Genomic DNA, 23085 nt, shown 5'->3' with positions numbered 1-23085 from the left:
GAACAAACAAACAAAAACAAAGAGAATTCTCTCTTCAGATTCCCTTTTGAAATCAACTTCAGTCTTAAACAATACCAGCAGGTTCTTTATTCAAACTTCTAGGGAAATAATTTTATCCATCTTCTATGTAAAAATAGCTATTATTAGATCATAACGACCACTCGGATGCTCTCGGATGCTTGCAGACATGAAGAGGAAGATCTATATATATAAATGAATATACAAAAGTTGCGATGGAGAGCCACCGTGTAACTTTAATGTTGAACAAGATGTAGCTGCTAATATAAGTACCTTACATTATGTTGTGAGTTAAGAAGATTTCAAATGGACAAGGAGAAGAGGAGGAGAAAACAGGGGTGTCGAGAAGCACCATTACGAGTTCGTTCTTAATGGATGAGCTGACCGTTACTTTGCTCGAGAGAAAGCAAGGGAAAATATCCAAGAGTTCCTCCATAACTAAGGCATGGGGATGAGGAGACAGACTGCCTGATAAGGTAAAGAGGTATGAATCCTTTTAACAACTGCCTTTGTATATTGGCAAACTACCCAGTGAAGGCCTTTCCAACTGATAAGTTATGCTAAAAAAATTGGGGACTCGAGCGTGCGTTCTAAATTAAAAGAAAAATCGGAAAAACTGCATAAACAGCCTACATAATTACAGTTCTCAACCATCTCTACAGGATGATATATTACCTATGTACACCCATCGGCACACGTGGATTCCGATCTCACATGCACCCTTGAAGAACCGTGTCGACATCTTAAGGAGTAAGCTAAAAAATCGTTTCTACCTGCAACACCCAATGGTTTATGCAGTTAGCTTAAGCTTAAAAAATAATAATAATAATAAACTTTATGACAATTAGGTACCATTTCTAGTAATTAGATTATGTTTCTTCATCTTGGTCGCCAAAAGCTAGGTCCTGAAATACAAAAAAGAACAAATGAACAAAGAGTACATTCATCTTAATGGCTTTTTATGCATCAGCAGTGATACCATTCATGTCAAATGGCATCAAAATTATATGATATGCTTTGATTTATGTATAGATGAAAAGAACGGCTATAAAATTAGTCAGTCACCTCTATTTGAAACACGCACGGGACCTTCATAAGGTTGTCTATAAGGCATAGAATTTCTACTGTTTATATCTCGAGAGGGAAATCTCCAGCGCTGGCTATGTACTCTTGTCGGTTCACATGGAGTTCCACCGCAAGAAGCAGGACCGTAGGATGTTCTTGCTCTATCGTGATAGCGAGAACCTATATTAAAAAAAGACAGAGGGAGTCAACATTAAAATGTTGCAACAAAGTTAAAAAACATACCACGACTACAAATTTTACATATCTCTCGTATTGGTCGGTCAAATATGCTACAAACTTTACCGTAGAAAGGTCGCGGAATCCTCCAGCTCTCATGTGGCTCATAGGAGTAATGTCTCATTCTTTCATGGTCATTGTAGAAGCTTTCGCCATCCGTATCTTCAGCATAGCGAAATCTACTTGAGTAAGAAGTGGGTGCGTCCTCCCATCGAGGCTTCATGCGGTGGTCTCCGTGGACATAGGTAAACTGATCTTGTGGTGGAGGATGGGGTGGTCTTAAGGGGTAAGCCTTGTTAGGCAATGCAGTAGAATCATCACGCTGGCCATTATTCAATACTCTAGCAGGGATATTGCTAAAGGAACGAGGAGTACATTCGGGCATCTTCATCTGAAGATCTCTGCGCTCTGATGCGGGGTAGTGAACCGCATCACTTGTTCTTTGAGTAATCCCAGATGCATTTGATGAGGCAGGATAATGTACCGCATCACTTTTTCTTGGAGTCGTCCCAGATGCATTTGATGATTGAACGACTGGTTGCATCGAATTACCTCGAACATTCTGCATGATATAAACCATAGGGGAAAGAAATAGAAAAATTTAAGTAGAATGAAAAGCAGAATAAATGAAGCAAAAGAACAGGTGCTAACATTTGTCTCCATATAGGAGCGCCTCAACTCAAAATCGCTGGCACATGAATCACTCCTGGAGAATGGAGGAGGCAAAGGCGGAGGCTGGGGAGGAGGGGATGATGGAAGTGGTGGGCATGACGGCGGCACATCCTGAGGTAGCGGAGGAGCTATAGGTAGAGGAAAATGCTGCTCGAACTTTTCATGCACAGCCTCAACGACATTTACAACTACGGAATTAGAGGAACTCATTTCAACTTCACAAGGGGGAGCAACATCTTCCATTTCAAGCTCACCATCAACATCTTCCAGAATATGCCTACGCTTCTCCGTTACAGGAACAGTCTCAAGTTCTTCACAAGCTTGAGGTGTATGCTCAGGAGTAACAGCCTCAAAACTTCCTCCATCAGAATCACTTCCCTCATCTTCGTCCTTGAGCATTCGAGGCATGCAGAAACCAGGAATTTGAAAGCTTGAATTGCTACAATTCGTAAAAATTATCAATGAACCCATTCTAGAAGTTAAAGGTTATTTAAATGAAAAGTATTTTCTTATAGGTAAAAAGAACCAATATATTCAAACCTTCCATATTCATCAACAAGCATGCCCTCCATTTCCCTGAGAGGATCATCCAATGACCTCTCTGTTCTAGATGAACGCCGAGAGTAGGCACCACTGGAGGATGAGCTACTGAGTGAATCCAGTTCTCGGATATGATGGCGAATTATTGATTCTGGAAGGACCCCTCTCTGTGACCAAAGTCTTAAAACCTGTGGCAGACAATGAATGGTGAGTAAGCCAAAATATCGATATTGAAAGAAGAGATGGAACGAAATATCATTCCAAGTACTTAGGATTATTGAAACCTTAATGCACTGTTTACGATTTTCCTGTGCACCAATTCCAGGAGGAGCAACAGCAGACAGGAGCCGTGAGAGCACCAACTGGATGGCCGGTGGATAAATATCTGCAACATTGCCTGTAGCATTCACAAACATCTTCATATAAAGTTTAGAAGAAAAAATCTTCATTAAAACATAACATTATAATACTGCCAGAAGAGAATTAAGGTCATCAAATGACTTGCCTTTTAGATTTTGAGAGCTTTGCGTGATTGAATCGATAAGAAAGAACAGGTCCAACTTTTTATGTAAGCTTGATTCCATGTCCAGAGTCCGAGTGAGTACTTCAACCACCTAGAGAGAATTTCGATTCAAAATAATGAAAAAAAAACCTCAAATAATAACTAAAAGTTGAGAAAAGAAATTATTCAATAATGCCCAATAACGCAGCATCTGAAATTTCCAACATAGTTCAATTTACTCACTGAACAGGGATCAGAAGATGCAGTCGTTTTCCGTAACATTTCTAGAAAATATGGTGGCAGAAAGAAAAACGAAGACATAATCTTTTGACAAGTAATATGCTCTTATTCTTACTTTTTCAGAAAGTCTAGTAAGATTGGATTGTAAGATGGTAACTATGACCAGTTATCACATCATGTAATAGATTTTTGTCGGTGTCCGTTTTCTGATATCATGCAAGCTTTTTCATTACAATATGGAGAAGTTAACCTCCAAGACTAAAGTAGTCATTATTCGTAAAAAGAAGGATTTGTTTCTTTCAAGAACACAGCACAGTGGGCAGAGATACACTAGTAACGTTCAAAACCAATTATAAAGATGCAGAGGCTAGAGAACCTGCAAGAGAACCATGATAGAACCTATAATCGAAACCAGGCTAAGGGTACGTAATGTTGTATCATCATATGATTACTTGTTACAGTGCGGAATGCAGTTTTCATCTTCATATCTCAGCACTAATTTAAATTGAAATCCATGTAGCAGACACTGTTTTGAGCAAAGCATTGGTGTTGGACATGTGTCAATCTCGGACACACTGGACATACAATACACTTGGCATTCAGTACAGGACACTTTTGTAGGAACAAGGAAGAAAAGATAAGAAATCTTAAATAGAAAGACAGTTATTAAGTCAAAAGTAGTTCATAAATCAAGGAACTAAGCTGCACACATGAACTAAGAGGGAGAAAAAAGCCTGATGTAAACAAAACTATAAAAAACAAATAGATTTCACCAAATAAAACGTAATTGTGTAGCATGAGGTGATAATGATGCTCAAGAAGCAAGTTCAGTTCTAATTAGAAAGACTTGAGAACACTGACTTAGTTTCATTTTTGAAAAATATACATCATGGAGAATGGTAAATCACTTGTAATCCAATTTTTTTTAATAAAAAAAGCTCAATTAAAACATGTTCTGACAACAATTGCAGTAGTGCCAGTGTCCCTTGAAATTCAGGCTCTCCTCTCGAAAAAGGGAGATGCGAAATGGTTAGATAAATCTTCTCGCTTGCAAATTACAATTAGGAATGAAAAGGCATACAACTAGCAAGTGAAGCAACAAGAATCCAGAAAATAAATTATAATACCTTGGGGCCAACACCAAACTTCGCACATTCAATAGCTACACGTGTCGCTCGACCAATGCTATCTTTAGTCCTAGTCAAGTTCCCAAGCATGGATTCGAAGGATGAAAGAGCAGCATGCGCTTCAACATTCTTGCCCACAGGCTTTAACTTTAGAGTCACTGCAGATTCAAATTTAACTTCCTCGAAAAGGGCACCCAAACTTTTCTTGTGAGATAACCTAATGTGAGGACTACAACTGCTACTATTTACTAGAAGATGATGCCTAACTGAAATAGCGATAGGATCAACAGAATCCATTGCAAGAGAACAGCCTGTGCCTACAACAGACGAACTGGACCTTTCTTCTGATGCATCCTTTGCAACAACATGATCACTAGAAAAGGGAGATGTTTGGTTGTTAACCAAATCTCGACCGTTAACCTCTTTCACATCAAGCCTATGACAAGAATAAAACAAGTATTTAGAAAAGACCGCGCAGAAGAATCATCCGATTTAAATTATGAAAAACTGAATTGTTAACCAAACATGGTCCCTAAAACACTCTTGTTATATATTTAATGAGTTTAATTATAAAGGCTACAGTGAACAACGGGATGCAGTTTAACTATAGGCCCAAAGAAAGAGACTGAAGAATTTTTCAATCTATAACTGGAATTTTATGTGCCAATTGACAAGGAAATATAAAATTTACTCTTTGGATCATTTTCATATAAACATAAAAGATGAATGGTGAAAAACCTGTCAATACACAAATATTCAGCATCATTTCTACTTTATTTTATTAGCATTTATATATCAAGAAATTTTCATCCTCTCAATCTTATATCTGTTCAATGTACTCCCCACAAATGATTGATGTATAATGAAGAAAACTACCATCAGGAATGGGCAAGGGAGAAGCTTAAAATGACTTTTAATCTCTGAAGCAGAGACGGTGATGGGGAAGAAGAACGAAAAGTTTAAAGAATCCATGGGTTAAAGAGAAAAGTATAAGGAGAATTTCAAGTTTAATTATATTAAAATTTCTGTGAAGCAAGGCAGTATAAACACATAAGTATGCTTACATGTTCTCTTCACAATTATCAGCAGGTGCAAGCTTCGGGGACTTAGCTACCGTGATACCATCTGCACCACACTTCACTTCATCAGATCCATTCTGATGTGAAAGATGAGCAATATCATTGGGACCAGTAACAAGTCCACAGCCCATCCTACAGTTCTCTGAAGATTCCAAATGCTCATCAGGATTTTCAGATCTAACAATATGTGGAGCAGCAACATCAGTGTTTCCTTCGTCATCCAGAGGAAGCAACTTATCCACTTCACAACAATTAGATCTGACATCTGCCGGTTCTCTAGAAGGAGACTCCTTTTCCACACTATTAATTTGAACTTCCGTTCTATCTGAATGACAGCCTACACGTGAATCACAATGATCTGCATCATCAATATGTTTTACCCCACCCTCCAGTAGGATGTAATCCTTGGAATCCTGTTGATTTGGTAAATTTTGATCTGCTTGATGACCACAGTCTACTTTTACAGGTGTTTTGTCATTTGCCTCAGTGATCATGTCATTCGCACTGGTAGAAAATCCTTGATCATCCACTTCAGAGGGGTCATCATGAAATTTTCTACTATGCAGCCCTAAGCAATTGCCTTCTTTGATTTCTGTCCGGAAATGAGAGGAACTACATGTAGAAGTTGTGATGCAACCATTCGTAGAAGTTCGCATGGATACAGTGGCTTCAGCAGCAGCCTTATCTTCTTCGGCCACATTAGCTGACATGGCCTCCAAAGCACGATGGAGGCGTTTTGATGGTGGTAAAACAGATTCACCATCAACTGAGGAACAAAATGATTGGTCTTTCTTAAAATTGCAAAGCTGAGACCAATTTGCAGAGACTTGAGTGCAAACCTTAGAAGGTGACGTGTAATTCGGAACATCATTTACTGCATCCAAGCCTCTATAAATACTACCATTGGAAGAATTTGAATAATTGGTGACTTTCCCAACAAGATTGATAGCTATTACTTCCTTTTGGTTCTGTTCTTCTGTATCTAAATGTCTTTTACATTCTTCTGAAGATGATAATTTGCTCATCCGAACTCTCGCTCGTTTCACTAAAGGAAGATGTTCATCCCCATCTTCTTTGGAACATCTTTCTGCCCCCTTTTCACAATCATTTTGTGAACATTGATTAGAGTGATCCACCACAGCCTCCAAAATCTCCTCCTTGTCTTGAGCATCACCATTATCTTCAGATGCATCATTCATCACTCGTTTTCTGATTGGCTTCCTTTTCTTCTTGATGACTACAGCCTTTATATGGAGATCAAGTCCTTTGCCAAACTCAACATCTCTCTCCAAACACTCCACAGCAGTCTCAGAGTTCTCAAATTTACACCCAGAATCAATAGTGCTGCATTCATTCAGGCTATAGGTATCAGAGTCGGCTGTAACAATTTCAGAAACATTATCTTCAATGCTAACATTTGAAATCAAAGCTTCTGAAGTTGCATCATCGCAGTCAGATTCACCAGGTGATTTTCTGTTTCGCTTATTTCGTCTCTGTAACTCTTCAGGAATGTTATTGGCCACTATGTTCCCATTATTAGATGGGATTGCCAGGTGCTGTAACCTGCGCGACTCCACCCTAGATGAGCTTCTAGATCTCTGAACAGATACATTTCTCTTTGTGATAGAGCTTTTTAATTTTGATCCTCCAGACCTTTTCCTTGAAGAGGTACTAGCAGGAAAGGGTTGCTCGGAAAGAGCAGCATCAGTAGCTTCATCCCGCAAGGCCTCTTTATCAAGCAAAGAACTACCTTGTGCACTATCCAATACAAATTTTATAGGTAGAGCCGGATCACTTGTGTCTCTAGAAGAAAGTGAATTATTTGACTGCAGATTGTTACTATTTGCTACAGGAGCTTCTGTTTCATCTTTTGATTCAACATTGGCAGATGAATCTACAACACTACCCCCATTTACTCGAGCTACATCATCAGATGAGATAATCTCATCATTGTTATCACATTCTTTTAACTTCTCATGACATTCAATGATTTCCTGTACAGCACGAACAAAATCTGCTCCCTTTCCTTGACGTTTAACCAAAAGAGATTGCTTCTTCTCTTCAGTAAATTCTTCAACATCAGCAGGGTTACAAAAAGCTCTGCAAGAAATATTGATGAGAACAACATAAGTTTCCAGGTTACCCATGTCCAACTTGTAAGAGCAACCAGGGAAAAGGGCACAAAAAAAAATCCAATAAATATTGATACTATAATTCTAAGTAGAAGAACAACACTTTCTACCGTGAGTCCGTTAGGCTACAGAGATTTTGGAAATCTAGGGTGGTTGGTTCTGAACCCATAAATCTCTATAAAATCGAATACAGTTTCATTGCCCCAATTTAAATGTTACTGCGAATGTTCATGCGCCAAAGAGCTTGTGGTTCCCGAGAATACAATCACGCCTTTTTAAGAACTTTTGGCAAAAAGCCAAGCTTTCACTAAAAAAAGATGAAAGAATGTACAAGAGCATTAAAAAACAAACTCAACAAAAAGGAGTCCCACAAACAACCTACCGAAAGGAGCTTCGATCGAATAAAATTAAACCAAGATCATAATAGCCTAGTCGGCATCACCACCTCAGTCTCTCGAACGCCATCACATGATCTCTTCACCCCTCTAAAAATTCTACAATTACTATCAATCCCCACGCCCTTTTAGGAATTGGCACCACACTCCTCTCCCAGAAGTTTACCAACCCTAAACCTCCCAAACCCAATAATGTAGACACCACCTTCCAGTTAACTAAGATAATAGTCCAACAGCCAATAATTTTTTTTATAAGAGACAATTTCATCCATGATTGAAATTTAAAAAGAGATGTATTATCCCGGTATTTACAAAAGATCTTCCCAATTTTCAATGAGAGAGGTATAACTATAGAAAGTAAAAATATTAGACAATCTACACCAAGATATAGCTTGGTAAACAACCTTGCCGAATAGTTTTGTGTAGGTCTGTGTCTTTTTTCAAAATATTCTCTGATATCTTTCTTTCTACAGATTCCAAAAGAAAGCCATGATGAGGTTTTTCCATAGTAGGGCTTTTGCATTCTTGAAAGGGTGGTATGTTAAGGTCATACCAAAAGATCCTTTACCTCCCTAGGAAATGTGAGATGTCATTCGAATATATTGAGAATCGTTGTCCATAAATTCTGAGCATATGTGCATTGCATAAACAACTGGCTTTGTGATTCATTTTCTTTCTTGCATAATGGACACCAATTTAGAGAAAGAGTGATGAAAGGAATTCTTTTTTCTTTTCTTTTTTTCTTTTCTTCTTCTTTTTTTTTTTTTTTTTTTTTTTTTTTTTTTTTGAAGATTTTCACTTGTGCTACGCACAATGGCTTTATGCACTATTTTCTAAAGGAAGAACTTCACCTTTTTAGGCTGATGTCCTTTCCATACTGTCTTTGCTAGCGTGCGATTTATTGCTTCTACTTTTTCCCCCATGTCCATCATCAGAATTTGGTAAAAAAAAGACCCCGTTAGCACTGGGGAGCCAAATCAGTGAGTCTGCTTTGTTTGAAAATACCACAGAGGCAAGGTCAAGGCTTAATTCGGCCCATTATGTTGCTTCATTATCCTTTAAATTCCTACCAAGCTTCAGGTCCCAAAATTTGTTGACAACATTCTACGTTTCTTTGATCATGGCTTTTTTGCTATGAGAGAGCCTGTAAAGAAGTGGATACCTCATGGCTAGCGTGGTGTTTCAACCCATGGGTCGATCCAAACTAATGTGCTTTCTCCATCACCCACCTTATGGCAAGTTCGGTTGGTCATGAGGTTTTGATGTTTCTTTATTTACTTCCAAGACCCTTTTGTAGAATGAGAGGTGATTTGATGTAGAATTATATTTAGCCTTTATAAGATTTCTCCACAGGATCTTTTCTTCATTATGATATCTCCATATCCATTTGGCGAGGAGAGCTTTGTTGTTCTTCCTTACCGAGGAAGACCGAGGCCTCCCTTTTATGTTGGGAGGTTTATAATATTCCATCAAACAAGGTGTTGGCCATCTTTCCACAAGTAGTTTCTGAATAATCTTTCTATATCCGCGGCTACTTTTTGTGGCTTTTCAAATAGAGACATGTAGTATGTGGGGATGTTGGATAATGTGGCTTGTATTAGAGTGAGTCTTTGACCATTTGAAGTATAACATGATGACCATGTGTGACAACCTTCTTCCTATGTTTTCAATAATAATCTTCCAGAAGGAAAAGGATTTGTGGTTTCCTTTTAGAGGTAGTCCTTGGTACATATTCGGCCATTCTCCCTTTTTACAAACATATATGCTAGGAAATTCTTCAATAATCTTTGTGCTAATATTGATGCCCTTGATCTCTTTTTTTTTTTTTTTTTTTTTTTTGGAGATTGATATTTTGTCCAGAGAATCCTTCGAAAGTTTTTTTTGGAGATGGTAGATGCCATTTTTTCATTTAAAAGAAGGAAACTTCAGAGTCCATGCAATTAAAACATGTAGTAGCCTTTTTTAGAAACCTATCCTTTCAACTTTAAGTTAGAAGCCTAACTCAATGAATAGGTTCAAATGAAGTCTTGCCAAGCATCCAATGAAAGGTTGTCTGAATACCTAGTTCTTGTGAACAACTTCAAAGCTCAGGAGGCCTTCACTTATTTTGAAGCCATTACCCCCTAATCTACCTTGTGAGTGATCCCAAGGGGCTCTCCACTTCAAAAGACTATGGTACTTGTTAGTATCATAATATCAAGTTTTATAGTGCCTGTGTGAAATAACCATACCATCATAAAGGATATGATATGCGTAACAGATAGTCGGAAACTTTTTAATATTTTGATTCAATGAAAAGTATAGCTCCATAAATATCCTCCCTTAAGAATATAACTAAATTGGAGCAACATAAAATAGAAAGAGAGAAAGAGAAGGGCCACTACAAACACCCTGAGCAAATCCAACTTAATAATATTCCATTATCCTAGAAGAATGTCAAGAATGCGAAGGCACTGTAATCTTTAAAACAAAGTACCTCCCGTAGCCTCTTTCAAAGTGAAAGGAGTATAGGTGAAACCTATATCACCCTACTGCCAATAGGCTGCCTATCAAAACAGTCAATGAATGGCTTAGGAACACATAAAGGAGAAAAGGAATGGAATCACTCACCCCAAGTTTATACTCCCCAAAACAGCATGTCCATCATCTGTAACCAGTGAGAAGATCGAGCTCAAAAGACTCTTCAAACTAAACTTCCTACGAAAAACTTGCTACATATTACAATCTCCTTATTTAAGCCCTCTACACTCCTAACTTCTACATCAAACTCATCTCCTCCTACTAACAACTCCGATTCCCCCTTGAGGTAATTTTTCGTTCTCTTATCCTTAATAACCTATGCTTGTTTTGTTAACTTCAATCTCCTGACACATTAGTTAATTGATCCAAACCTTGTAAAAAACCATTAATAATAGTTGCAACCTTATGTTTGCTTGTATCAGTAATATGTATGAGCTCCATCACGAGAAAGTGAAAGGTGAACGTAGATTATTTGATGGTGAACAAATGAAAAGGGTCACTTATTAGAAACTTGCAAGCAAGTATGAATAGCAAGAAACCGAAAAGCATATATGATGAGGCCAACAAACAAACACGGTGATTCAGCAACTTCCCAGATATTTAATTTCAAATGATAGCAGAGTTATAAAGATTTGTTCTATAATCAAAATAACATTCCAAAGAAATTTGGGTCAGAAGTATCGAAAATGAACTCACATTTGCTGGGTTCCAAAGAAATAGACAAGAACTTTCTTCCAATCAGCTGAGTAACCCCATTTCTCTGGCTCGCTCACCTGTCATCAAAATGAGCTTGCTGAGTGCATTTAAATTGTACATGAAAACACAAAATCCACCATCTTTTCTATCTTATCTTAACCACTAGAAATGGACAGAGAGATTAGTTGACATTTGATCCATAAATATTGACAACAAAGAGTCAACACTAAAATTAGCAACACGAAAGTGCTTGTTCTAGTATTGAATTCACAGTAAGGAATCATATAATTGTTCCACTTGCAACATCTTCTTCATGTTTGTTGCCTTGTGGGTCTTTAAATCGCAACAATAATTAGTACATCCACCATTTTCCAGCCGCAAAAAGATTAATAGTCGAACAAAAAAAAAAAAAACCCAAATTTCCAGATCGTGTACATGTTATTCGGTTTCACGATCGTTAAACCGTCCAAATCTTCATAGCCCACAGTACCGTCGTTTTCCCTAAAACTTTGAACTAGAATTTCCAAAGCTTCTGAATTTATCTATGAAAACCTATATCAAATATCCATAAAGTTACAATATTTTCTCAATCAGAACAACCAAAATCTAGCTAAGCTATCTCCAACGCTGTGCCAGACCACTAATCCTCTCAAAAGGCAAATACCCCTAAAAACATGCAATCCCAAACCCTTACTAAAGCACAAAAGAAACCACTACCCCATCCAAATACAAGAATCAAAGTTCAACAAACTCAACCATACCGTAGCAGGCCAAGCAGGGAATCCTTTCACTTTCGCCAGCACAAGATCCCCAACTTTCCATTGCCGGCGCAAGGCGGCAGCCACAGCGGCTTTGCCGGCGCCCTTTCTTCGACTCGGCGCCATAGCCACACCCAAAAAGGGCTTCGATTGAACAAGGAAACCCCACTATTTCAACTCAATTGGAAGCACAAAGCCACCAATTAGCAGAAATCGCCCGACGAATTGGAAGTTGTTACACCGACAAAAGAACTTCAAGTAATTAACAGACATTGGAAACCAAAACCAGTCGGATAAAGAAGATTCCAGTGACCGAAACACGAAGTGAGAACAAAAATGGAGAACGAAAGGCAACAAAAAAAACCCTAAAATTCCACAGCAAGAGAGAGAAAACAAAGAAAAAAACAGACTGCAGAGTTCTTTTTATTTTTCTCTCTTCTTTTCTGTGGAAGGAGCGTTTTCACACAGGGAGATACGGAGCTTGGTTAAGTGAGCGGATACTAAAATACGCCGCGCGTAAAATAAGAAATTATCTCATATTTCATTCTAACGTGCGCTTTTTGTGAATTATTATCTTACTTTTTTATACTATGTAAATAACACATGACCCACCCAACCAATCATTCGGCTCCGGCCCATACTTCCCAGGTTTCGGTGGGCCGGTCCACAAACGGTCCGGTCGACTTTTCTTATCACTAACTCTCATTTTATCTAATTGATTCAACGGATCAAGGTCGACTTTTCTTATCACTAACTCTCATTTTATCTAATTGATTCAACGGATCAAGGTCGACTTTTCTTATCACTAACTCTCATTTTATCTAATTGATTCAACGGATCAAGTTTTCACAGTTATCGTCATCGTTGAATTCCCTTCATGTCGTAAATGTTCGTATTTATGTATTTAATATTTGTTCGTTAAACTTGATATAGACAAGAAATTAGTTTCGAAATAATTTTAAAACATATCGTTCTTCACCTAAATAATAAATGTTTCTGGTAGACAATGAACCATCCAAACATGATACGACAGTTAGAGCTTTTAGTATTGCACTCGATAAGAGTTTTGGTTGACAACTGTTGTGGTTGTTGGGATGAGACGAGCAGGACAACGTCGAGGTAGTGGAGAATGAGAGAGAATGCAAATTAATTAAATAAATATTTTAAAAAAATTAAGCCTTTTTTTTTTCACAATTGCAACAATATTTTGTATATAAATGCATACAAAATTATAGTCAAATTTAATATATATATATAATTGTTTTTTTCAATGTTATTTTAATATAAATTAGTCACATTTTGGAACTACGAGATCAAGTCAACTAAAGCTAAAAGTATAATGTTAATTCAAACGTTCGAAAAATACAATAATCAAAATAAATTAAAATTAATTGATTCAACAAAATATATAAATGTATTTATATCCTCGCACATTTATAAATTAAAATTTAATTTAAATAATTGATAATAGTTTGATAATATATTTATATTAAAGTGAGAATAAGCCATTATTAATTAATTTAGAACATATTTTATTTTATAAATTTGTTACAGCTATTATTTTACTATATAGTTTATAATATAATATATTACATATTTTTTAATTTAACAAACACGAATATAATTTCATTTAAAAATAACAACAACACAAAAGTATGAATATTTAATTATATATTTTAGCAGGACAAATAATTAAATTTAAAAATTAAGTTTCATATAAAGAATTTACATTTTTATAGCAAGTTTTGAAGTTATTAGGTATTAAATGAAAATTAAACTAAAAAAAAAAGTAATATTTTGATATATAAAATCTAAATAAGAGATTGATAATTTTTTTAGAAGAAAATGATCCTCATAAATATAATATAAACAAATTTATTATATTTTTATAGTAATAACAAAAAAATTATTATCTTAGTCATACGTTAAAATTTGATTATTTCCGGCATTGCCCTTGGATTCCAAAAAAAAATTACGATTAATTAATTGCCCTATTAAAAAACATTTATTTTTTTCTTAACTCATTTGTTTTAATTCGTTTTAAAAGTTTTTTTTTTTTTTTTACAAATTTTAATTTTGTAGATAAAAAAAAAACTCATTTTTATAATTTATAATTGATATTTTAAATAAATAACGGCTAGTTAGCACAGTATAAGAATGAGAAATAGAATTGGGATTGAAAGTGTGTTTACATGGATACAATCTATAAATCAAATCATAAAAGAAATAATATATAAGGTATATTCTATAAATAATATATTATCGAAATATTATATCTCAACAGATGTCTCACTATTAACGCCTATAATTGGATGAATAGAGGGTCGAGACCGATCTAGATTTTCATGAGGATTGGTGGGTCTTGGAGTGTCTGTCAATAACCACTTCATGTACGTAGATTTTTTACGAAGGTGTAACGAGCTCACTGTCTCATTTTCAAGAGAACGTAGCCGTGAGGGGCAACCTACCCATGTAACCAACGGGGAGAATGACACTAATTAGTTGAACTTTATTCATATTCAAATATTTTATACAATAATGGTTGTAAATTAAATTTATATTAACGTGGCAATTCAACAAAATAATCATTTATTTTTATCAAATTAAAAAAAATAAATTTAGAGTCAATTGTAAATATAATTCTGTCGAAGGTCAACTAAAAAGTCAAACTTTAACGTCTTGATATGAACTCGAGGAATTAAAATAGTATGTAAGGAAAGGAAAAATAATAATTGAAAAAAAAAAATTAACATAACGTACATGGGGACAAGGGTAAAATGGTCATAAAGGCGAATGAAAACATTCGTCACACCCATAACGGTTATGATATAAATAGCGCGAACTTAACGATTTCATGTGGACTCTGATCCGATTCCCAGCTGCCATTATAACCTCTCCGATTTGGAGCTCATCTTGTCCCAAAACAATTCCCCAATTTCGTTGTTTTGATCCGTCATTGCTCCCCGGTTGATCGAGCTCCTTCAGAATATCAATTAATATTCACTCTACACCCCTGAAAGGTTTGTTTTCCGCCTTTTACCCTGTTTTCGTATTCGTTTTAGCCTAAGATTTTCGTTTGTTTCCTGTGAAAATGTTCGGAAGGATTGGAATAATGTTGAGGAATTTCTTACTGTTCTTTTGTGGATTTATAATTGTATGCAAGTTGGATGAGAAGACCGATATTACTGTTGTATGGTTAGTTTATAGTATTGAAATTCAGACGTGAATCTCAGGCTATTTTGTCAATCCTGATTTTCCTCCAGCGATTTTGTTGGTGCAGCTTTAGAAAGGAGTTATTTCTTTTTTCTTGCCGAAAGAACATTAGGATTTTAGATCTGTTTTTGCATTTGCGCTCGTTGATTAAACGACCGATGTTTTTTACATTCATTTTTGTGATATCGACCAGGAAATGATATTTGTGTATGTTTTCTTCCCCTATATCATTTATTATTTGAGATTAAAAGGCGTGCAGACGAGAATGTTAAACTCAGAAATTACTAGAATGTGGTTTAGGGCATAGCGCAGTCTTCAGTCTGGTTGCTGTGTTAGAAACAACGGATAGGATAGGATGTTTTGGAACTGTAAATTACAAGACAATTTTGTTTCTTCACTCAGTCATGAATATGAATAATTTCATAAACCAGTGTCTTCACTCAGATTGTTTGTCATGTACTTCTCGTAAAACAACCAGGAGATCAACGATCAAAGGGATAAATGGCCAATCTTCAAGACATAGGCGTTTCTGCAACAATCAACCTTCTCTCTGCATTGGCCTTTCTTGTAGCATTTGCACTATTACGGCTTCAACCAATCAATGATCGAGTGTACTTTCCCAAGTGGTATCTAAAGGGAATAAGGGGCAGTCCAAGACGTTCGGGACATGTGCACAATTTTGTCAACTTGGACTTGAATATGTATATTAGGTTTCTAAATTGGATGCCTGCAGCATTGAAAATGCCAGAACCTGAGCTCATTGAACATGCGGGACTTGATTCTGCTGTGTTTGTTCGAATTTACCTTCTTGGGTGAGCTGAATTTTGGTCTGTGCATTAAGTCTATAGAGCCTGAGTATATTAGACACGCAGTTATAGATTATTACAGGAGAAGCTTATATGTGGTCTAGTTTGTACTAATGCATGTCGTATTACATTTCATGGTGTGGAAGGATAATGCATTTAACATACATAATGCAGCTTGAAGATATTTGTCCCTGTAACTTTTCTTGCTTTTGCTGTTCTGGTGCCTGTCAATTGGACTGGGGATACCTTAGAGCATGCCAAAGGCTTGACATACAGTGATATTGACAAACTCTCAATATCCAACATTCCAGCAGCATCAAAAAGGTTTTCCTCTTCTTATCTGTGTCCTATCTGCTCAATTAACCATATTGTAAGAATTACTGTGAACAATCCCAAATACAGTTATCAATCCCCATAATAATGTTTCTTGAACTCTTTAAAGCAACGGGATCAAAATCTCTATTTGACTTCTACAGATAAAACTGCCCCATATTTTTATGGAACGACCGTGGACCTACCCGTTAGTTTCAATTAAAAACCCTTGGTAAATTTTATTTTCCATGTCCTACAGAGGAAGTGCCTTGAAAGTTACCTTTAGTTTATAGTAGTTCTTTGTTGCATTATTGGCAATATCTTTGTGCTGCTAACTTGATATTTTGAGGTGCACATTTTTTGAAGTATAGTTTTAATAATCGTTGTATGAAGTCATTTGTGCATATCTCAATTTAAGCTTCTTGCTTTCACTCTTACACAACACTCTCTTCCAGATTTTGGGCGCATATAGTCATGTTTTACGTCTTCTCATTTTGGACGTATTATGTTTTATACAAGGAGTACAAGCTTATAGCTTCCATGAGGCTACGGTTTTTAGCAGCTCAAAAACGACGTCCAGATCAGTTTACAGTGAGTTTCAGTTTGTATACTTCTACATATTTGTTATGACCTTTTTCTCAACATTATATCCTCAGGGAGGGGAAGAAAATACATCTGCACAACACTTTCTAGAGTTTATACTCATTAAGCATTGAAGCTCAATCATGTATTTGCCTATGGTGGATCTAGGTGGAACTTGACGAAGAGCAAATAATTTTATTTGTTGTCGTACTCAGCTTAAAGTATGATGAAGTTAATTTCGGAAAAGCTGCAAGCAATTGCAAATCAGACCAATGCGTTTAAGAAATGGATCAAATCTTCCGGGGTTTGTTGGTTGAATCTACAAATCATAGGCATTGGCATCTGTTAGTTATGACCATTAATTCTTTAAGGAATCTATAGTGCAAGTCTAATAGGCTTCATATGACAATTCCATTTAAACTAATAATAGTATTTGACCGAATAGCATTGCAGATTTTACAAACCCTTAAAGGGTAGAGTATGCAACAGTCCTGAACTCTTTTGTTTTAAAAGAAAAAGAGATTTTATATTTGCTTGTGGAAATGTGAAATTGCGAATATAATAGATTTTTAAATACCAACATTTTATTGTTTTTCCTCAAGTACTCCTGTATCTTTCTTGTCAATTCTAAAATGACTATCTTTCAAATGTATAATTGAAGTGATCTCAATATGTTTGCATTGATATTTTGTTTTTAGTTAGTAATTTGATAACTTTTAACCCTGATAACTTAGTTTCAAGTTTCTTTATAGGTCCTTCTGAGGAATGTTCCTCTTGATCCTGATGAATCAATCAGCAAGCACATTGAACATTTCTTTTTTGTAAATCACCCCGATCACTATCTGACACATCAGGTATGAAACTTTTTCCAGATAAATAGTATGTAAATTTCCAATAAAGTATTTATGCTCTAATAAGTTTATAATGTTGCAATATCGATGTAGAAATAAGTATATCGTTATTTTTGTTTCCACATTAATTTGATATATATTAATGCAGCCACGTGGATGGTGATGTCTGGATTCTGAAAATAGGATTGTCTCTCCTCCAACTTTCTAGTGTCACTGCAACTTTATTTATTTATTTATTTATTCTTTATTGTAGCTTGTTTATAATGCAAATTACCTTGCAAAGTTGGTTGAAAAGAAGAAGGGTTTACAGAATTGGCTTGTATACTACGAGAACAAGTATGAGAGAAGTCCTACGCAAAGGCCCACTACAAAGGTATCTTTCTTTACATGGGAAACTTAAGTCTCTTTCCTTCCTTAATTTTCTCATCGAAACTTCAAATAACCTGGAAGAAGTGAATTGCATTTATAGACAGGTTTATGGGGACTGTGGGGAACCAAGGTGGATGCAATTGAGTATTATTCTACTGAGCTCGAGAAGTTAAGTAAAGAAGTGAGTAAAAGTAACATGTACAACTTCAATTACATTTTAACGAGCTTTTTTTTTCAATTCCTCATCTGATATCTGGTTTCCTTAGAACTTATTTTTGCAACACATCAAAACTTCCATTATTGTCCATGTTTTTGTTAATACCTTTGCTTCCTTAATCAGATTGTAGCTTAATTGAGCACTTGGTTATTTATTTGTACTTTGTCCTTTCTTCGAAGATCTAACATATTTTGGCAACGATCAACCTTTGTAAGTCATGGAAAAGATGGTATACCACAACACATAATAGGAAAAAAGGAACATATATGCAAACTGATAGTTGTCCAATCACCTATGTATCTTGAACTACCATCTATTTAATAGCCACTGACCCCCAACACCCACCCCCCCCCCCCCCCCCCCCCCCCCCCAAGGCTGTTGCATTATTCCTTTATTTACTTAGTAAATCATTGTTTTTACTGCATAGGCGCTTATTATTGATGTTTCACGTAATCAATAATATGCCTTTAATTGAGTAACTCTCACACGTGGTACCAGTTTTTAGCAAATATTGATGCTGCGTTCTTTGCATCCTTTAATATGAATTTCTTTTTGTATCCCAATTTATTGGTGTCTAAGGTGTTATTTTTGGTGCAGGAAGATAAAGAGCGAGAGAAAGTTTTAAGCGACCCCGATGCCTTAATTCCAGCAGCATTTGTGTCATTTAAGACAAGATGGGCAGCAGCTGTATGTGCTCAAACACAGCAGTCCAGTAACCCTACAATTTGGTTGACAGAATGGGCTCCTGAACCACGTGACATCTTTTGGGATAATCTTGCTATTCCATATGTAAAACTTGCATTACGAAAATTGATCATGGCCGTTGCTTTATTTTTTCTCACCTTTTGCTTTATGATACCCATAGCTTTTGTTCAATCTTTGGCGAACATAGAGGGAATTGAGAAGGTCTTTCCATTCTTGAAGCCTATAATTGAGAAGTAAGTTCTTTCTACCTTTATTGCCTTCTAGACTCATCAATTTTTTCTCGTTTAATGTGCTTAATTCTTAATACTATTCAGTATTCGAGCTTCTCAGAGTCAATAAATGCAACTGCAATTTATAATAACTCAGGCCAGGCAGGTTCCCCGTTGTTTACAATGAACTATAGGCTTTAGCCATATAAAAACTATATGACAATTTATTACCTTCTCTCAAACTTCGTGCAACAGGTAGATATGCTATTGTGGTGGCAGTTATGGCCTAACAGTTAAAGTTTCAAACACTGGAAACATTTGTTGCAGGAAGGTTATAAAGTCTGTCATCCAAGGATTTCTTCCCGGAATTGCTTTAAAGATTTTCCTAATTCTTCTTCCAAGAATTCTCATGGCCATGTCACAAATAGAAGGTTTTACATCCCTCTCAGCGTTAGATAGGAGAACAGCTGAGAAGTATCATCTGTTCATTCTAGTCAATGTGTTTTTTGGAAGCGTTGTAACAGGAACAGCATTTCAGCAGCTTCAAAAGTTCCTTAACGAGCCCTCAACAGAGTATGTTCTGCTTTCATCTCAGAAAGTTATGCTAATGTTCTACAGAAGTTCTCATAGAACAAAATATTCTTTAGAAAACAAAAATGAATTTTTGCAATAAGAAAACTAGAATCAAGTATAATGGTGTAGCATGCTTATCAAAGAAATATTACCTTCATTTTAAAATTCTGGAAATAATTACGACTATATTTTTACTACAAACTATACATGAACCAAAGTTAGCTCAACAAGACAGTTTAGGATGAGCTTAACTCAAAGTTTTGATCCCTATAATTTTTGTGTTTTCTGGCATTTATCTATCCAGATTGAAGAGTATAGATGCCATGAAAATTATACTCTTTTTTGTTTGTTTCAAACTGAATGTACATTTTAGGCATGAAATTATTATCTAGAAAGAAGCCAGAGTGGCAAATAAGTACATCGGTAAACTAGTTCACAGGATGCACTTTGAAGAGGGGATACTCCAGCATGATGCATCAATATATTCTGCTTTTTCAGGTTCACAAAAACAGTTGGTGACTCGATTCCAATGAAAGCTACATTTTTCATTACTTACATAATGGTTGATGGTTGGGCTGGAATTGCTGCAGAGATTCTCAGATTGGTTCCACTGGTCATGTTCCACCTGAAGAATGCATTTTTAGTTAAGACAGACCAAGATAGGGATCAAGCAATGGATCCTGGTTGCTTGGACTTTCCCGTATCAGAACCTCGAATACAGCTTTATATCTTGCTGGGGTTGGTTTATTCTGTTGTCACACCAATACTGCTCCCTTTCATCCTTGTATTCTTTGCTTTCTCCTACTTGGTTTATCGTCATCAGGTGAGTTTGCTAAATTCTTCCTATCATATTCTCGTTTTTAAATGTTAACTAGCAGCAACACTAGAACTTATATCTAGTCAAATAATACTTGTTTCACTAAGGTTTTTTCGGATTTCGCTTTTGGTTTTTAACTTCGTTGCTGCTTCAGAATTCTTGGAAACTCGCTTTAAAGAGCTTTATATATGCATGAAGAAATAGTGTGTTCAATTTATCCCATCCATGTTACATAATGTTGGTTTATCGCAACAAGAAATTTAGTATACTTATGGCTTCTGCAGACCAATGGAATTAATAAACAAATCACCCCCGCTACTATTGTCTATTGTTTTTCATTTTTTGTGAGTTTGGTGCAATATTTTAATTGAAGCTTATATGGTATTAGGATTTCGAACAAAAAAGAATTCTCTTTTCAGAACTACTATTGTGCACAAGTTTATATTGCCATTTTGATATGCCATTAGAGTTTGAAACTAAAGTTGTTGTGCCTGCTGTCTCAGATTACTTTGGACTCTGAATACAATTTGAACAAAAATTTCAATATAATATCTCAATGACTTCTATTGTTTCATGGTGCTCATATTCTTCAGATCATTAATGTATACAACCAGAAGTATGAGAGTGGTGCAGCGTTCTGGCCCCATGTACATCGTCGAGTAATTATTGGCTTAATGATAGCCCAGCTTCTTCTGATGGGATTGTTCAGCATGAGAGAGGCAGAACAATCATCAGCATGTCTTGTTGCACTACCTATTTTTACCCTCTGGGTTCATAAATTCTGCCAGGGGCGTTTTGAGTCCGCCTTCGTCAAGTTTCCCTTACAGGTTTTTTCTCAATCTCTCTCTTTTTTAAAAGTCAAAAAGCATGCAACAATCAAGTTTCCTATTTGGATCAATATTCATATCATCATGGTCAATACGAATGCACGATGATCATATTTATTATCATAGAGTCAGAGATTTCGATATCGTTTCTTGTTCTGTATTTTCCGCTCTTCTTTTACGTTTTCCTCATGTCGTGGAGATTCCAAAATGAAAAGAAAACAAAGTATTATGAATATGCCATGGGAATTAGACACCAAAAATCTCAATTTACATTTCCATAATGTATACATAGTTTAAAGAATCATTCTAGACAGCAAGAAAGAAGAAACTTATAGTGTGGATGAAAAGAAGTCATTAGATAGACATACTTTTTATCATGCATCAGGATAGAGTGCAAAATCCAAAATGAATAGAAAACAAAGTATTATGAATGCATCATGGGAACTAGACACCAATTTCCACAATGTATACGTAGTTTTAAGAATCATTCTTAGACAGCAAGAAAGAAACGAATAGTGTGAATGAAAAGAAGTCATTAGATAGACATACTTTTTATCATGCATCATGATAGAGTGCAAAATCCAAAATGAATAGAAAACAAAGTATTATGAATGCATCAGGGGAACTAGACACCAAAAATCTCAATTTACATAGTTTTAAGAGTGTTTCTTAGACAGCAAGAAGGAATAAACGAATAGTGTGAATGAAAAGAAGTCATTAGATAGACATACTTTTTATCATGCATCAAAATCCAAAATGAATAGAAAACAAAGTATTATGAATACATCATGGGAACTAGACACCAAAAATCTCAATTTACAAAGTTTTAAGAGCGTTTCTTAGACAGCAAGAAAGAAGAAACGAATCGAGTGATCGTGTGAATGAAAAGAAGTCATTAGATAAACATACTATTTATGGTTCATCATGATAGAGTTTGAAATCCAAATTGAAAACTGTTGGCAGGATGCAATGGTGAAGGACACACTGGAAAAGGCTACAGAACCAAATTTAGACCTGAAAGCTTATTTAAAGGATGCTTATGTGCACCCAGTTTTCAAGGACAGCTCGTTAGAACAAATAACATTCATTGATGATGATGAAGAAAGCAACTCTCTGGTTCCTACAAAGAGAACCTCTCGGAGGAGTAGTAAGTTCCCTTCTGAAGACAACTCTGAGTCAGATGCGTAGGCTTTTAGCAATGAACTTAGAAAAAGAAGCATCTTTACACATGAATTTTAACTGAAAATATCATTAGAGCTATTACACTCTTTGATGTAGCCAGAGCTGGGTCAATAATAGATATTCTGAAATCATACTCATCCTATAGAACCTTAACAGTATTCTGAAATCATACTCATCCTATAGAACCTTAACACGTGTCGGTTGCTTATTAGATCTAAAGATGCATTGTCTTTCTTAAGACAAGTTTACTCTTTTTAACCAATAAGAGTCCTTGAAATTCCAAAATGGCATGTTGGATCCTCAAAGTTTTGAAGTTTAAAATTGGTTTCTAAATGATTTTTTTTGGTCTAATTGACCTATTAGAATGATAAATGTAACAGTTAAGTTAGCGTATACTGTCTATGACTTCATGCTATGCTATACATTTTTTAATCGAGTTTG

General features: G+C 35.8%; 2 protein-coding genes across 3 annotated transcripts; one reads left to right on the top strand and one right to left on the bottom strand.

The window, feature by feature from the left end:
- Nucleotides 1-179: 179 nt before the first annotated feature.
- On the bottom strand, nucleotides 180-12431 carry LOC111778206 (protein HUA2-LIKE 3). The gene is made up of 12 exons (XM_023657896.2): nucleotides 11985-12431; nucleotides 11224-11300; nucleotides 5466-7580; nucleotides 4402-4837; nucleotides 3038-3146; nucleotides 2817-2929; nucleotides 2533-2720; nucleotides 1972-2431; nucleotides 1387-1882; nucleotides 1084-1263; nucleotides 871-923; nucleotides 180-791 (listed from the first exon to the last, which is right to left on the bottom strand). The coding sequence occupies exons 1-11, from the start codon at nucleotides 12105-12107 to the stop codon at nucleotides 898-900; spliced, it is 4323 nt and encodes a 1440-aa protein (XP_023513664.2). The 5' UTR covers nucleotides 12108-12431; the 3' UTR covers nucleotides 180-791; nucleotides 871-897.
- A 2422-nt stretch (nucleotides 12432-14853) lies between these two features.
- LOC111778986 (hyperosmolality-gated Ca2+ permeable channel 1.7) lies at nucleotides 14854-22791 on the top strand. Of its 2 annotated transcripts, none has more exons than XM_023659005.2 (12): nucleotides 14854-15001; nucleotides 15673-16006; nucleotides 16175-16324; nucleotides 16768-16903; nucleotides 17647-17748; nucleotides 17999-18118; nucleotides 18215-18295; nucleotides 18929-19269; nucleotides 19573-19818; nucleotides 20317-20641; nucleotides 21229-21462; nucleotides 22426-22791. In XM_023659005.2, exons 2-12 carry the CDS (start codon nucleotides 15696-15698, stop codon nucleotides 22648-22650), a joined length of 2271 nt encoding a protein of 756 aa, XP_023514773.2. In that variant the 5' UTR covers nucleotides 14854-15001; nucleotides 15673-15695; the 3' UTR covers nucleotides 22651-22791. The 2 variants fall into 2 exon arrangements, with proteins under 2 accessions (XP_023514773.2, XP_023514774.2); XM_023659006.2 differs by having other exon boundaries at nucleotides 15639-16006.
- The last annotated feature ends 294 nt before the right edge of the window (nucleotides 22792-23085 follow it).

Source organism: Cucurbita pepo, chromosome 17 (genome assembly GCF_057944985.1).
Source record: "Cucurbita pepo subsp. pepo isolate OVF chromosome 17, ASM5794498v1, whole genome shotgun sequence".
Lineage (NCBI taxonomy): Eukaryota > Viridiplantae > Streptophyta > Magnoliopsida > Cucurbitales > Cucurbitaceae > Cucurbita > Cucurbita pepo.
This window is presented reverse-complemented; position numbering and strand designations above follow the sequence as displayed.